This window comes from Otolemur garnettii, unplaced genomic scaffold (assembly GCF_000181295.1).
Source record: "Otolemur garnettii isolate 467f Iridium unplaced genomic scaffold, OtoGar3 scaffold00006, whole genome shotgun sequence".
Taxonomy (NCBI): domain Eukaryota; kingdom Metazoa; phylum Chordata; class Mammalia; order Primates; family Galagidae; genus Otolemur; species Otolemur garnettii.
In genome coordinates, this window is record NW_003852401.1 from 7539382 (window position 1) to 7557340 (window position 17959).

The 17959-nt window shown below is 37.2% G+C and overlaps 1 protein-coding gene across 1 annotated transcript in view; it reads left to right on the forward strand.

Annotated features, from left to right (window-relative positions):
* Positions 1-17959, forward strand: part of MLLT3 (MLLT3, super elongation complex subunit) — a 264740-nt gene that overhangs the window by 184353 nt on the left and 62428 nt on the right. Inside the window, exon 5 of the mRNA XM_012812784.2 lies at positions 17900-17957. Within this exon, the coding sequence (XP_012668238.1) occupies positions 17900-17957 (58 nt within the window). The remainder of the gene's footprint in view (positions 1-17899; positions 17958-17959) is intronic.

A 17959-nucleotide genomic window follows, 5' to 3' on the forward strand; every position in this document is an offset into this window, starting at 1 on the left:
ACTCTTCTTGATTTTGGGAGGAGTCAGTTTGGATTAAGTTATATTTCCTAAAAATCTGCTTTCTTATTTGTTATGATGAAATTATTTATAATATCTTTATCTGTTTTATCTGTGTAGTACTCATTTAGGTATATCCTTTTCTTTCCTTTTTTTATTTAGTTGTACTTTCTATCCTTTGTTTTAATATTGATAAATTATTCATAGAGGATTGTGAATTTCATTAGTCCTTGTCAAAGTTCTTTTCATTGGGCTTTGTTGGCTATTCATTTAAAAAAAATTACGGTTTTACTTTTGTTTGAGTTTATTATGTTATTGTTCATTAAACTGTGAATTACTTTTTTTATTTTATTAAGTCAAATACACATAAGTCATGAATATATTCATTCATATGTGGGGTACAATGTGCTGATTTTTTTTACAATTCCAAATGTTTGGAGTGTTTTTGTATATTTTTTTTAATATGGGAAAGGTTTTAAATTTTTGCTTAATTATATTACCATAATTTCTTCTTAAATTCATTTTCTTTATTCCTGAAGCTAATCTTGTAGAGGTTCTTTTACTGAAAGTCTCCTATTAGTCAACTCTCTCATCTTTTTTAATCAATGTGAGTTTTGATTATTGCTTCTATTATGACAAGTGCTTTTGATGGTTGTCCAGCGCTAGGTTGTCATTTGTTTACTTTACACACTTTGAGAATATTTTTCTGTTGATCTTGTAATGTTAGGTATCAGTCTGATCAGGGTTATGCTAATTTAACAATTACCTCCTGGGGTGGGGGAATCTTGATTTTTGGTGTTTGCTAATTTCAGTGGTGTGAATACTTTTACCACATTATGTTAGTTATTGCAGAGTGGAGAAGAGCACACAATTATGAAGTATTTCCAGCATCCTGATGCAGTAGAGGTAATTACCTCACAAATACAGCTAGTAGCAATAGGTAGTCAATATTTAGAAGGTGATAAGTTTTGTTATCTTTAACCTCTGCTTTTAATATTTTTCTGCTTTACAGTTTTGTATTATGTAAAATAATGGCTTGGGCCTTGTTTAATTTCAACATTTTTATTTAGACAGTGTGTTTATTGCTTAAAAACTGCCTGGAAAAATTCGTGAAAATTAAACAGTTGCCTCTTGTGAGGCCTGCATCAGCTGGCTCTAGCACACCACCAGTTTACTTGTTCTTTTTCTAATGGGCGATCTCTTGTTTTTTACTGCTTTACGATCCTTTTGTCTGTGGTCGTCTTCATTTTCAATTCCTTGTGTAGAAGTGAATTCCTTTTGGTTTATGCATTTACCATTATTTTTATATTATTCTGACTCTTTCTATGGATTCGTGACTTTTAGCGTTTGGAAAAATTCTCAGCCATTGTATCCCCGTGTTTTTCATTCTTTCTGGGTTGCTGATTAGATATTTGTTATTTTTATTCTGTTCTCCATGTCTCTTAATAGCTTTTATATTTCCCATTTGCCGTGTCTTTGTATGTATTCTGGCAGTTTATTCCTATCTATCTTCCAGTTCACTAATTCTTTTCAGCCATGTTCAAGCTTCTGTTTAATCCATTGAGATATTGATTCCAGCAGTATCCCTCACCCCTCCCCATAAAGTTGTCTTTGTTTCTTTTCAGTGGCTTGGTGATTGTTATTCATTTCTTATTGCTTGGTCACTTTTTGAATTCCAGTGTTTTTCCTTTTTACACTTCATATACATTTTATATTCTGTATCTGATGATTTACATATCCGAGGTCCCTAAGGCTCTTGACCTCAGATCACAGTGGTTTGTTTCTATTCAGGGATATTTTAAAATTCTGAATTCATATTTGATTTAGGTGAACGTTAGGAATCCTGAATTCAGAGTGTTTTGTTCCTCCACTAGCGGTCTCTGGGTTTCTGTGAGACTCAGAGGTTTGGGTCTCCAGATAAGCTGTAGGTCCCAGATTTGGACTTTTTAAACCCAGGAGAACATAGGCAACTATGTGCTTTTTAGACAATGACATCTTGCTTCATTGTTGTTCACATTTTAACTCCTTCCTTCTCTTTTCTCTTCTTTTCTGTTTATCTTTCATATACTCTTAATTCTTAGAGTTTTCCCTTATTTTTTTTAATAAGGCTAGGGATGAGCAATTTTGTTGTGATTCTAATATCTAGTTGATTTATAGCAAAAGCTCCCAAAGAGGCCCACCATATTGTCCAAAGCAAAAGGGTTATTTTCCTTGAAACCGTAGTATATCTAACAGTTTCAGCATTGTCCTTTGCATGTTCTGGAGACCGAATAAATATGTGCTGAATTATCACAGAGAGAAAGTAAGAAGATAGCACAAACCTGATTATATTTTCCCATCGTTCATTTGTGTCTCTCTTTGGGCTTTTAGTTTATGCAGGACATTTATTGAATTTTTATGTATTAGGCACTCTTTTCCATTTGATACTTCCAGCCATTCCACTGTGATTGGTGTAGTGTACATTGAAGATGGACTATTCTCTGCGACAATTGCAGATCAAGCCTCATTATCTGAAATCCAGTTCAGACTAAACAAGAAGGCTGGAATGATCTGACCAATGAATTTTTAAGCTTGTTTAAAGGAAGCAGAAACTGTACAAGGCTAAATATACATAAGCCTAGAAAGAGAAGTGATATAATTATTACTTTGAGTTTCTAGTTTCAAACCGCAGAAGTAAACAGAAGTTTGCTTGAAACTGCAGTGTTCTAAATATAACATACTGTTAATAGTACTTAATTATAATTTAGATCTTAAGCCATACCAAGTCATGGAATAGTATGAAAATAAGAGAATTTTAAATGAAATTAGATTCTGAAACCAAAGTCACATACAACATAGCTGAAACTAGTCATTTAAGTAAGAAAAACATTTAAAATTTTTGTCTATTGTAAATACAATACTTCAGTATGTTTTCAAAATTTAAGAAATATTTATTGGATTTACTTATAATGCTTTTGAACAGAGGCTATGGAAATGAAAATTTACTAATTCTGTTCACTTCAGAGTTGAAATAAGTTTTTTTTAAAATTTGTCTCCATTTAATTTATAGGTTTTATTTTCATCTTCTCATAATGATATAAGTAAAATGTATGAAACTCAGAATGCAATCTGAATGTCAAGCTACAAATGTAGCTTTGGTGCTTAGTTGTAGTTTGCCCCCAAACAGAAAGATAACATTTAAACCTCCGAAGGAAAACTTAAAAAATTTTTAAGACATGGGAAGACATCATTCCCGTAGTTGAATAGTGTTTTTCTAGTGCAAAATTTATTTCACAGAATCTCTGAAGTGCAAATATACCCGTGAAAAGAGAGAGAATGTAAAAGTACATTTGTGAGGGTGAAGAAATTTATATCAAAATAATACATGTACATGTTTTAAAATAATTAAATAGCAAAGAAAGATGTTTAACAAAAAGCAAAAGTCCTGTATTCTAATCTCCCATGATCTCCTTCCCACTTCCCAGAAAGAACCACATTAACTGTTTCTGTTTTTAAACTCTAGAGTTACTGCCCCAAGTTTCAAACTGTATTCTACACCAATCTAACCCATTTGTTCCATCTTCTTTTCTTCCTGATGTGACACCTTTTGGATTCTTTTTGGATACCTTTATACTGCCTACATGTTTTTTATACTTTCTAGATATTGAATGTAGAGCTGTATTTCTTGTTTCACCAACCGTGGACAATGTCTCTTTGATTCTCAGGGTAAAGACAAGGTATACTCAAGTTTGTTTCTTTTCTCTGCTCCTGTCCTTCAGACACTTTTACATTGTCAAGATCGATAACATATTGTGTAATGAAAATGATAAGTCTTTTATGGTTGTCCATAGTAGTAGTATGGACAAAAGTAGTAATCAAAAATGTTTATTATGTGACAGGCACATGGTTTATACCTTTTTCATAATAAATACACATATACATATGTAGGCATTTTATATATATTAAGGTTTTGACATCATCAAGCTGACCTGAATGGGATAGGAAATGTACGTTGCTTCCTGAGTGAGTGGTGGAACTGAGTAGATTAACTTCTAAAAATTGAAAATCAGGAAACATTGTTGACTGTTACAACTAGGTAAAGTGTTTATTCCCAGCTAACGTGTTTCTTTTTGTTAGATTTTCTTTCTTGCACAGCTATTTATTTTTGTAGCTTTAAAAATTGTTTTTCTTTATTGCTACCTTGTGTTTGTGCTAAATCCCTCAAATTCCATCTCTTCCCAGTTCCCTCCTATAGGGACCTTTGTTGTAACCTCTTCTGGTTTTCTTATGTAGTGACATAAGCACTCCAGGTGGTCATTTATTTGATTTGAGCACTGTTTTTGTCATGTTAAATTACGTAGTATGGCATATTTTTACATTGACTTTGAAAATATTTGTGAGATGAGAAATATCTTAACTGTTTTATTAGAGGTCATGTACTCTACCAGGGGAGAGATTGATTTTTCCAATAGTACCTAAGCCCTCTGAATGCCACTTTATTTATTTTTTTTTGGCCAGGGCCGGGTTTGAACCCGCCACCTCTGGCATATGGGGCTGGCGCCCTAGTCCTTTGAGCCACAGGCACCGCCTAACTTTTTAAATAAGTCTATCAACTTTAAAATATTTATTTGGTAACAAAAATTCAAAGTTTAACCCACTTGCAATGTGTAGAGGAAGAGTCTGATTTCAAAATAAATTATATTTTTCTCTGAGTATTCATGGGGGATTGGTTCCAGGACCCCTGTAGATACCAAAATCTGTGGATGCTGAAGTTGCTTATATGAAATGGCATAGTATTTGTATATATAAGTTAGGCACATCCTTTTGTATAATTTACATCTCTGGATTGCTTATAATACCTAGTACATTACAACATAAGCACTATGCAAATAGTTGTTTTACTATGTATTTTTGTGTCATTTTTGAATGTTGTATTGTTATATTTTATTTATTTTTTTCTGAAATATTTTTGATCTGTGGTTGGTTGGATTCATGGATAAGGAACCGTCACATACAGATGGCCAACTGTATTTGCTACCTACCAGAAAATAGCATGCTGGACTCCCTCTTTGGGAACTAGTTCTGCCTAACTCCAGGCATGTTTAATGATGTTCTTTTAAAGTCCTCCAGCCCTTCCCTGTTCTATCCATCCTTCTTCCATTTCCAGATCAGGTTATGTTGTCAAGATTGACAGTTAATTGTGAAACTAGACTTTTCTGAGAGTTGATACAAGTATATTGGTTAAGATTATGGACATTGGAGTCAGACTACCTGGGCTTGAATGTCAGGTCTATCACTAATTATGTATGTGCCCTTGGGTACGTTGGTATCTGTGCCTCAGTTTCCTCATTTATAAAATAGGGCTAATCACAGCTACTTTATGAAATTGTTGAGTTAGTAATGATAAAACTTCTACATCAAGGTCTGGACTAATAAGCATTCAATAAGCTAATATTCAATAGCCACTGTCATCACCATTATTGTCACTACCACTATTTCACATTGCTACCAGGTAAATAGTTCATATTGATCTCCTCTTCAAAGTTTTCAGGTGGGCCAGGTATGGTGGCTCACTCCTGTAATCCTAGCACTCTGGGAGACTGAGGTGGGTGGATTGCTTGAGCTCAGGGGTTTGAGACCAGCCTGAGCTAGAGTGAGACCCCATCTCTAAAAACAGACAGGTGGCATAATGACTCCATGCGGCCCACAGCCGAACACTATTAGCTCTGTCTGGCTCTGTGGCTCAGTCTCGGGCCCTAGACGAACGATGCTTAAAGTCCTCTGCTCTCTTGCCCAAGTTCTCCCAAGGTAGTTCAACTGAGGGCCAATTCCAAAAAAAAAAAAAAAACAACCCAGGAGGATTCTGGGAAGATGGCCGACTGGTAGCAGCCGTCCTCAGAGGCTCCTGAGAAGAGGAAGAAAAACTGGATGGCATCAGACTCTACGAAGCCAACGACAGGGAGCTGAGCCAAGAAAGAAGTTCGGCAAGCTGTAATTCCATGGAAAAGCATTCAAGAAAACAAATTACAGGTACAAAGCATATTGACTAGAGGACCGGAGACTCCTCCTCCAAGCAGGAGGCCTGCAGCAGGCTATCTGGGAATGAGCAGGGAGCAAAAGACCTCTCATTTTACCTCGCTGGAGGGAGCTGCTAAACTCCAGGTCTCTTTCTCCAGGGAGGTTCCACTTATGAACCTAGACACCACCTCGCTAGGCATAAAATTGAACAGATATTTTTCCCCAGAAGTCCAAACTCCCAGTCCACTCTTCTCCCCCCTTGCATGGCAGTCTGAAGTTCTGCCCCCTGCAGAGCATAGAGTGTTTGGTCTTCTCCTGAGAGACCTGGGCATAGTGTGGACTGCCAGCCATCAGGACAGAATCTGTGACTAATGGAGAAAAAAGAGGGTGTAGGAAGAAAGGGACCCTGCCTAGCCAGTGGTATTGTTGACCCACAGTTTGGGCTGTGTTTGGTGGGATGGAGTACAGAACCCCCGGCTCTGATGGCACCCACAGCCGGAGAGTGGTTGCCCTGTGTGGACTGAGTTTGGCAGACAGGCTGGTCCCTGCTGGGCCTGAGAGCAGAGGCTTGATAACGTGTTTCCCTGAAAATAAGATACTGTCTTACATTTATTTTTTCTCAAGAAGACACACTAGGGCTTATTGTCAGGGGATGTCTTCCTGTCTGCACTGAAATGCATGGCGTGGCTATGCAGCGTATCTGCATATTTAGGTCTTATTATTGGGGTAGGGCTTATATTTAGCAAATGCATAGAAATGCAAATACATAGAAATGCAAATGCATAGAAATCCTGCTAGGGCTTATTTTGGGGGTAGGTCTTATTTTCAGGGAAACACGGTAGGCGTGGGCTGCCACCTGAGAGCAAGGGCATGGTCTCCTGATTCCAACAGAACCCTTCAGCAGTGGTTTACTGGGTGTGAACCAAGCCCTGAGGGCCAGGGTGTGCTCCACTGCCTCCAGCAGGGCTAGTGAGCAGAGGTTTACCAGGTGAGGACTGAGACCTACGGGTGGAGTGTGGCGACCTGACTCTAACAGAGCCTGTCAACAGAGGCTTACCAGGCAGTGGACTGAGACTGGCAGGTGGGGCATGGTCCCCGGACTCCATCTGGTCTGGCAAGCAGAAGCTAGCTGTGTGTGGACTGAGATCAGAGAGCAGGCCCAGTCCCCTATCTCCAATAGAGCCTGCAAACAGAGGCTTGCCTGGCAGTGGACTCGCCTGATTCCACCTGGTCTAGAAAGCACTACTCCAGACCCTACTCCAGAGGCTAGCTGTGTGTGGGCTGAGACTGGTGGGTGGGGGTGTGGCCCCTGGCTTCAGCTGGGCCTTTGAGCAGAGAAGCAGACAATAGTGTGGACTAAGTCTGGCAGGTGGAAGTGTGGATCCCTGGCTCCAATTGTGCTTCGAATCCCTTTGTTTTGAAGTGTCCTTGAATCCCTCTCTGTTGGGCAGGGTTTGCACTGCCAGAGAAAATTTGGTTGGAACCCACGTCTGGGGCTGTCCATTCAGGGACATTCTGAGGTTGACCTTTGAATTTCTGTAGTGGATAAGAACTGAAGGTGGGAGCTGGGCACCGCAGCTGTTTGTATCTCTTCACAGTCGAGATTTAAATCTAATAGTGTGCTTTCTTAGGATAAGGTAGAGGCTGGCTGATACCAAAACAAAGCTAGCCGGCACTATCTCACCAAGTAGATCCTCAGAGTCTCCTGCCAAAACTCTGAAAGGGGCCTTTGTAAGGTTGTAGGAGATAAGCCACAATTACAAAGCCTAGAGCTTTGGTAAAGGACTATCTCTACTACCTGGGAACCCCAATTCAGTCTCACCCTAACAGTTCTAATAACCAAACAGTAGAAAATAAACATGGTGCAGACCAAACAGAAGAACTCTGGCAACATGAATAACCAGAGTAGATCAACACCCCCCCCCCCCAAGAAATGACAAAGGAGATACAACTGAAGATGCCATATGGAGACAAATGGCAGCAATGCCAGAAACTGAATTCTGAATATGGATTGCAAATAAGATAAATAGAATGGAAAAAAAGATGGAAATTGAATTCCAAAGAGTAGTTCTAAAGTTGTTTCAAGAAATTAATGAATTGAAAGCTAAAGATACAGACATAGTGAGAAAAGAGATAGCAGAGCTCAAGGAAAGGAAAAAGTTAGTTGAGGACCTTCAAAATACAGTAGAATCCCTCAGTATTAGAGTTGACGAGGCAGAAGAAAGGATCTCTGAAACTGAGGACAAAGCTTTTGGACATTCCCAAACACTCAAAGAGGCAGACAAATGGGGAGCAAAAACTGATCGTTCCCCGAGAGAGTTGTGGGATCACTCCAAATGATCAAACATTGGTCTTATAGGAATTCCTGGAGGTGAAGAGGATGGTCCAAAAGGTACAGATGCTCTAATCCAGGAGATTTTGGAGGAGAATTTCCCAAATACTGCTAGAGATACAGAACTTCAGATAGCAGACAGTTTCAGAACCCCAGCAAGACTCAGTCCGAATAAAGCATTTCCAAAAAAAGTAAAAATGGACAGGAGTTGTGGCAGGCATCTGTGGTCCCAGCTACTCAGGTGGCTGAGGCAAGAGAATCGTTTGAGCCTAAGTGGTTGAGGTTGCTGTGATGCCACAGCACTCTACCAAGGGTGACAAAGTGAGACTCTGTCTAAAAAAAATTAAATAAAGTTTTCAGATGGGTCTCCTTTACTTCCCAAATGTAACTGATCTTTGTGTGTGTTACTAAACCCAATCTGTCCCAATAAAAAACTGGCAGAACTCACAGCCAGGTGGGGGCTAATAGGAATGTATCATTCTTGTCTAAATTCTCTCCCAGAGTGGTCAACATTGCAGTTTGATCTTCTTTCATGTTACGTGGCGGTTCATACTTAACTGATAGGCTGATTGCTCTGTCCTTTGTCATTTGTATGAAATCCAGACTTATCTGTGTTTTCCTAAGTGTGGTTATATCTGTACTGGCCAACTACTTTACAGATCCAGGCAAACTGAGGAATTTAAGGATGTGATTTATCAATTCTGTAATACTCCTGCATTTCCCTCAACAGGCCGAAATGGATTTATTCTTTTTTCCCCCTGAGCCATGGGGATATATTATCTCTCTGTCTGGTTGAATGTCACTTTAAAAAATGAGACATTATTAAAAAGTCAAAACAAGTAAAACCTTCCAAAGAATAGTGTCCCGTAACAGCAGGCTTTCTGTTTTCTTACTTGTATGTATATAATTTTTTTTTTAACATATACATGTGTTTATTGGGTTTCCACTTTTTGCCTTCACAAAATTAAAAAGGCTTAAAATTTAATAACAATAACAATGTTTAAGATAAGGACTAGAAACAAAAACCTCGTAGAGAGTGAATGAAGATAAATACATTCAGAAAAGAAATCAGATGATTGCTGCATTGCAATATTAAGCAACAATAATAATAATGATGCAAAGAAAGTAGCATTCACGTTGTCCAATAAGAGTATGTCTATTATAGAATGCTTTGACTCTGAGGTTCAGTAGAGAGAGTCATCAGTTAACTTCTTATTCTTTTTTCCAAAGTCTCAAAAAATAAACAACTAATATTTATTTAAAAAAAGGAAAAGATGATTTCAAAAAACAGATGATGCCAAATCTTATAGACAATAGAAAAAGAAGAAATACTTCAAAATCATTCTACTTCATCTGGATACTGTATATAAATATTTTGCACTGGCCACTGAGGTTGTTACTGAATGAAAGACTCTTACTGTTCTCAAGTGTCATTTCTCTGCACTTGTCCTTTAGTCTCCTGCCCAGCGACTGGTCACTGTTAAAGTATTTAGGGTCTTGGTGGCTCTTTATAAATCCTTGGTGTTTAAATAAGTTTTCATTCCTTTTTTTTTTTTTTAAATTAACTCAACCAATGATGGTTGAAATGTTTCCGTTCCGCAATTTTATTGTCTTACCACATTGATTTTCAATCTAGTATAAAGGCTATGACTGAAGAGTACGTAAATGTGACCAGCGGTGCATCGCCCCACCCCTCCCGCCTCGTGCAGGCCCTCACTCTCACCACTGCTTTCTTGCTCTCTTTCTCTTTCTTGCTTTGAACCACCTGGCTCTTTCTTTTGGTATTTACCTACCTATTTTGAAATACTTAAAAATTGCTAAATCCTCATTTCATTTTCTTCCTTTTATGGCAGATCACGATTTTAATTTCAAGAAATTTTAATTGCAAGAAGAGCTTTTTCCCTCTTTTAGTCGATATAGAAAAGGTTTTAAAGTTTCTTTAAATCAGAATTAACTTGATACATTTCTTCTTAGTACTTGAACACTAAATGTACATATAAGGCCATTAGACAATTACAGAGATAAGGCTTTCATGTTGGTGAAACCTGTTTTACTTTCTTCATTATATTTGGTATTAAAAGGTTTGCATCTTTTGTGGATCTTTTCCTACTTTCTCAGGTATTAAGGACATGAGTGTGAGTGTTTGGGCTTGGTTTCTTCTCCTCTCCCTGCACCCCTGTCTTTTGTCTTTTAAATAATGAATGTAATAAAGGCCATACAATTTCTTTTGAGCACATGTTTCTCTGTGCCCCTAGATTCTTATCGGAAGTACTTTTTACATTGTTTTCTTTGAATTGATTGATTTCATTTTCATTTTTCTAATTTTTTTAGAGTATGATTAACCCATACAATCTTTATACTAACATTTAAAAAGGGAAATTTTAAAGTTTATTTTATGATACCTTATGATTGATTTTCATAGTGTTGTATGAACACATAAACATTTTAAGCTTTATTCAAGGGATAGAAGGTTCCATATATAATAACTAAATTGGTTTGTGGGTTTTAGTCAGTTTTATTACTCCTATACACATTTTGGTGTATTAAATCTATACATGTACGGCTCGGCCCCTGTGGCTCAAACAGCTAAGGTGCCAGCCACATATGCCTGAGCTGGCGGGTTTGAATCCAGCCCAGCCCACCAAACAACAATGATGCAGAAACCAAAAAATAGCCGGGCATTGTGGCGGACGCCTGTAGTCCCAGCTACTTGGGAGGCGGAGGCAGGAGATTCGCTTGAGCCCAGGATTTGGAGGTTGCTGAGGGTTTATGATGCCATGGCACTTCACCCAGGGCAACAGCTTGAGGCTCTGTCTCAAAAAAAAAAAAAAAAAATTCTATACATTTATAACAAAGATGTATTGGTTTTACTTTTAAATTAAATAGCTTCCATGTTTTTCTCAAGTATTAAATACATTTTGCTTTATACACTTTAGCTTTTACCTTGTTTATGCCGTTGGTTCTCTTAACCTTGAATTCCACATTGTCTGATGTTGATACAGTGCTTATCTTTTCTTTTGGGGGCACTTAGCTGATTATTTTTTGGCCTTTCCTTTTACTTTAAACTTTTATCAATCATTTGCTTTTTAAGTGCTTCTTGCAAATAATATACAGTAGAACCTCCATAGCTGACCACCTCCCTACATTGACCCCCTCCTTAAGTTGACCTAATTTCCATAGCCTGGACATGGGCCACATGTACCTATCAGTACAGTGGACCTAGTTCCTTATGGTGACCACCTCTGTGTGTTGACCAGTTTGTTACAGTCCCTTTGATGGTCAACTTACAGAGGGTCTACTGTTTAATATTATATCTGATATAATATACAGGGTAGCCATAAAGTTCATGTGCAATTTAAATAGTTACAACTTTATGGCCACCCCGTATATCTGACCTTTGTTTGGCCCCATCTGACAGTTTATCTTTCTGTGGGGGAATTCAGTTCTTCTATTTTTATTCTGAGTGATAATTGATATTGTTACTTTCTTTCTACCTTGTTCATTGTTAATATTTGTGAGTTTTTCATTTTTCTTATTTATGCTAATATTTGAAGTTGATGCTTATTCCGTATCTTCACACTGTTTATGTGGGAGTTCTTCTGTGCTTTTCCGTTACATTACTGGCTGCCTTTTCTTTTAAAAGCCCATAATCCAATTTTCCTTCCACTGTAACATGAAAAAAGACATCATCATTTTTCTTCACCTTGACACTCTAATCCTCCTATTCCATTTCTAAATTTCTGTGCTGATAATCTAGTTTTTTTAGGTCCAGATTGTTAGCCTTTTCTGTGTCAGGAGTTTCGTGGATCACTTATGTCACAGAGTCATGTTGTTCTTCATTTAAATTTAATTCTATAAAAGTACAAGGTACATTGTGCCCTCGTTCCTCCCTGCTCACCATCTTCTCACACATAAAAGGTCCTTTTTTTGATTGGGTTGTGGTTTGGCTGGAATCCTTTCTGAAGTCCTTTCCTTTGATGTGGTGGTAACCAATGTCATCTTTGAGTCCTTAGATTTTGGCACAGGCTTCTTTCACGCTGACTGTGTGGAGGATGTTTATGTTGTGCTTCTTTTTTTCCTGCCATCTCGATATTCTTTCTTCTAAATTCCCAACTTGTTTTTTTTTTTGAGACAGGTTCTTATTTTGCTCTCCTGAGTAGAGTGCTCTGGCATCACAGCTCGCAGCAACCTCAAACTCTTGGGCTCAAGCAATTCTCATGCCTTAGCCTCCCTAGTAGCTGGGACTACAGGCGCCTGCCACAGCGCCTGTCTATTTTTAGAGACCAAGTCTTGCTCTGGCTCAGGTTAGTCTCCAACCCATGAACTCAGGCACTAGTTATTGCCACTTCTATCTCATTTATTTCTTCCTCCTGTAGCTTCTTCTAAAACTCTTTTTATGGCAGATGTTAGGTTGCTTTGATCTGTCAAATGTCTTCTCATTTCCCTTCATGATTTTCATTTCTTTGTGTTTTTATTTTATCCTTTGAAATTTATTTCAGTTGATCTTTCACACTGTTACTTCCTTTGTATTTTTATTTTATTCTTTGAAATTTATTTCAGTTGATCTTTCACACCAATAATTACAGTATATCTTCTCCCTTCTCTACTAAATTACTCAGGTTGAAATTTTTAATTTTTAAATTTTGATTTAATTTAGAAAAAAAAAATTTTTTTTTTCCTAGTATTACTTTTTATACTCCACTTGATTTTCCTTAACTAACCATACTGCTTTTGACCTCAATGTTTCATCTTTCTCTTCTGGAAGATCTGTTAGGTCTGCCCTCTCCCATTCCCTTCCACCCTTAGGTATGTTATCTGTATTTATGGTGGAGTTCAGGTAGAGCTATTAGGGGACCTTAGGCTGTTATAATCTTGTAAGTGATGAAAGGGCATCTGTTTCACTGCCACTGCCTTGTAGGCATGTTCTCTGTTTCTGTCTGTATAGTTGGAGGATTCTACATTTTCCCTCTAGTCTTTTTACATTCCCCATCCCTGGTAGCAGAGGGAATTCTCCCTCCCATTAAATGCCTCCTGGGTACTTTTAGGGCAGAGGAAGCAGGCCACAGTTTCAGTGCGGTCATCTATCTGCAAAACTCCTTTGGAAGCCAAGGGAGGTGGGGCACACCTGTAGTCAGTCCCAGCCGTTTGTGAGGCTGAGGTGGGAGGATGGCTTGAGTTCAGGAGTTTGAGGCTGTAGTGAGCTGAGAAATTAATGCACTTGTGATTGCTACTGCACTCTAGGCTGGGCAACATAGTGAGACATAAATAAATAACCAAAACTATCTTGGGTCTACTTGGAGCTGAGAGCAGAGCAAGTCTTGGACTGGGTTTCTCTCAAGATGTCCATAAGCCCGTGGCCACATTCTTCACCTCCAGGCCACTGCCTCTTGTCCCTGGGGCTGACTGGTTCAAGAGAGATAAATGGAGTCAATATTTGGGATTGACATCAGAAGGTAAATAAAATGTAAGGCTTTCTCATCCATCCCTAAGCCCAAATCCTGAATTTTTATACTATATGTATAAATACCTCATGGTATTACATCCCTTTGTGCTTTTCATCATGTTAAGTTTAATGACGTTATAGACAAGACTTCTATTTTGAAAGCCTATCTTTGACTATCCTGGTTTTCTCTACCTCTTCATATGTACAACCTCTTGGACCTCACAATTCTGACAATTTCTAGGAAGTGTGCTTGTCAAATGCAATTTGGACAAATACACTCTTCTAGGATTGTTTATTGGTTTTGACAAGTAAAAGTCTTCTGGGAGAGTTTATTTGTCCACATGCAAATTTTATGGAACAAAATGTGATTGATCTAAAAATTTTGTACAATGCCGAAACTAGTTAAAGTAGAACAGACTCCAAAAGTAGGAGGGATAGCTAGAAGGAAGAAATGGGAGCCAAGAATCGGATTTGAGTTATTTAGCGGTTCTGGGAAGTAGATGTGGGGATAACATGGAAATTGAAAGCCACTTACAATCAGAAAACCTTACTCCGGCCAGTGGTTATGACCTCTTCTTTTCTTAAGTTGTCCTAGAGTTGCTGACAAGTAGTATTTGGAGAGCTCAGACATTGAAGACACCTGTTTTATTTGACAAAATTAAAACAAGGAAGCATTAAGTAGAATCTGAATGGAAGAAAGAAAATACTATACCCTATATTCACTGGTTGTAAAGTTAGTGCAAATATATGTATGTTTACATTTAAATAGTCACTGGCCTTAAATATTTGAGATTTGAATTATGCACACGTACTCTTTGTGGTTGGATTGCTTGATATTCAGTTTGTCCTAATCAGCCTCTGGCAAAGAGAATTTGAATTATATAACATGTGTAAACTTCACACTGAACAGTAATTGGTCCGTGTTGCTCAGTGGCACTTAATGCTGAGGTTAATGGCTCAGTAAAAATCTTAAAAAGCCATTGACTAGATCTCCTTTACCTGTGTACTAGTACATGGAATGGATAGGCTGACAATCAGTGAAAGCTTTTATTCTGTGTCATAAACACTTAATGCCTGATTGTGTATGTGAAAACTAGTGACATATATTTGAACTTTGCCATTTATCAAAAGCCCAGGCAAAACATAAATAAATAAATAAATAAATAAAATTTAAAAAAAAATTCTGCTCTTATCTCATAGAAACTATTCTCTCCTTTTTTTGTTTTCTAAATTTTATTTTTCTAGGATGTTGTTATGGGATGTATTTGTGTTCTTAACTTTGGGTTTTCTTAACTTGAAGAAAGATGTTTGAGGTGGTAATTATCCAAAAAAGAAGGGGAATAAGAATGGTCAGGTCACTTGCTTGTACCCAGATTCATCAAAAGGTGTAAAACAGTAATAGTAGGCGTTAAATTCATTAAAGGGGGTGAAAAGGTAACAAGACGTTAAATGCCTAGACCAACATAGGGAATTAAAAAAGTTACGTTTTTAGAGTTTTGTACCTGTTACTATACATGTGATTAAGAGAAGGACTTTCTGTGACATGAGAAGCTATGTCAGATGCTACTGTATACCATGTATTAAGAATTCTAGTTTGTTCTACAGAAGGATTTTAATAAATCATGAAAGAACCCCATGGAAGTAAAGAATCCCAAAGAAGAAAAAAAGAATTTTCTCTTTTTTCTCCCCCTGGGGGTGGTAGAATTTTACTGGTTTTTTTTAATGCTTAACATTAGAAATTTGTCAGTAGGTTAAAGGTTGTATTTTAAAAGTTGTATTCATAAAAACATATTGAATGTTACACAACAGTGTTTTGGTGTTTAAGAGCCATAATTAGACTACTGGTTGCAAATTGCCAAAATTCAGTGAGTCAATAAACCAATTTAAAAAAAAACCCTCAGAGATATTAGATTTCAAAATGTTCTTCCTTAATTTAGCTTGTCCATTATACTTTACTTTAATTATTCATAGTATTGCTTCACATGCCAGGAAACGTCTTATAATAGAATTTATAGAATAATGAAGTTTCACTAATGTGAATCCTGTCTTTAGCATTCTGCTCTTAAATCTCAGATTATGATTTGTAAGGACTTATCTAGTGTGATGCATAAAAGCATGTCTTTGTTTGGTAACTTCATTCGTTTTAGATTTTTGAAACCAGATGCTTGAGAAAATAAATGGTATAATTTGGTCTATGTTATTTTGTTGTTGTTGAGCAAATAAGAGAAAAATTTTAAGAAACAAAAATACATGTCCCTCCTAATACAGAACAATACATTTTCATTTTGGGTATTACTTTCGATGCTTATTCATATGCATATATGCACCTTGTTTTTGCACAGACCCAATAAGCAGATTGTTCATTTTAATGAAAAATATTGCCCTTGCCTACTCCCTAGCCTTTGCTAGATAATTTAAGGAATACAGGATTAGTTTACATATCACTGGGCTTACATGGGTGAGTTACAGATGAAAGATAATAAGTAAGCCTAAAGATATAAATTCTAGTTGAAAATTTGGACATTTATTTATCTTTGGTTCCATTAGGAGTTGGAAGTAAGCAAGAAAGAGTTCTTCTTTTAGTATTGGTGTGGATTTTTGCATGTCCAAGGTCTACTTCTGTTTTTTATTCTTACTATCCATGGTATAGGGTCACAAATATGGTAAGTATGGACTTACATTTTGTTCCTACGCAGAAAGATAATATGTAGGTTATATATTCTGATGTGTTTATATGAGTAAAAATTAAATAACATTTAAAATTAAATGTTCTTCTTAGCAAAGTATCTCAAGAATAGAAGAAAAAGTATCCAATATGCTCAACCCTATTATGAAACTAACTAACCGTTAGCTATCATAGGAAAGCTATAATCCAAATGGAGTCCAAGAATACGGGGAAAGGGGAGAGGGAGGGGAGAGGTGGGGGAAGGATGGGTGAAGGGAGGGTGATTGCGGGGATCACGCCTATGATTTATCCTATAAGGGTACATGGGAATCTTTCTAAATGTCGAATACAAATGTCTTAACACATCAATTATGAGAAAGACATGATAGCTATGTTGGGCAATTGGATTGAAAGTATTTCAAATTGTATATGGAAACAACACACTGTATCCTATGATAGAATTAATGTACACAAATATGATTTAATAAAAAAAAATAAAAAAATAGGCAGAAATTACGTCTTTTCTCATGATGACACCGCAGTAATTATTAGAGACTTTCTAAGTCATTAGATGGTTAGGTGAAGTCTTGGTTCTGTAAATTCCTTTTTTGTTTTTTTCCCTAGAGGGTGGGAGACATACATATGCCTGATGAAATTTTGGACAGCATATAAGTAATTGCTTTTTATCTCAAACTGAAATTGATTTTAATTCTTATTTTTTTTGGGGGGGGGTTCTTGTGATTCTTCATATTGCAGAGCCATTTAAAATTTAATATGACGTGGCCTCATATGTGAAATGGGGCTCCATCTCTTCCTCAATCTTATGGTGCAGCTGGGTGTTATTCCCCATATACAATCTGTGCTTTACTCCCTGTGGTTTTAGCTCATTCTGGTCCCTGACCTCTAAGTACCTTTGAAGTCTTCTCTTTCTAGTAGTTACCTGCGTATACTCCAAAACCTAATTCAGGCATTACCTTTATACATTTTTATGAATTGTAAGTATTCTCTCCATGCCCCAATAGAATTAAACAGTTCTCCTCTTTGCTTTGTAGGTTAAAAACGACTGTTGATCAAAGATATGCCATACTCATCTTAAAGGGGAGGCATGTGTTATCCATCTTTGTATCTTCTACAACAAGAATTTAGTTAACATCTGTTGCATTTAAATGTTTTAAAACTCCACCTTCTCAATGATTAAGAAAATATCTTGCCTTGTTAGATTCTTTGCTAGTAACCGTCCCTTACTACATTTCTCATATAAGCTGTCCTCACTTGCAAAACTGTGGGTCACTGGTTTATGTTAAAATAGTTTTGGCATTTTAGAGATTAAAAGATTTTTGGCATTTTAGAGATAACCTGAGAGCAACTGAAGAAGAATCATTCTGTGTAGATGTAACTGTAGGAAATTGACTTTTGGCTGTTGCTGTTTAACGCTGAGCATGCCCATCTTCTCCCCTTTTTACAGGACCCTAACAGGAGCATTCATACCAGCAGCAGCAGCAGCAGCAGCAGCAGTAGCAGCAGC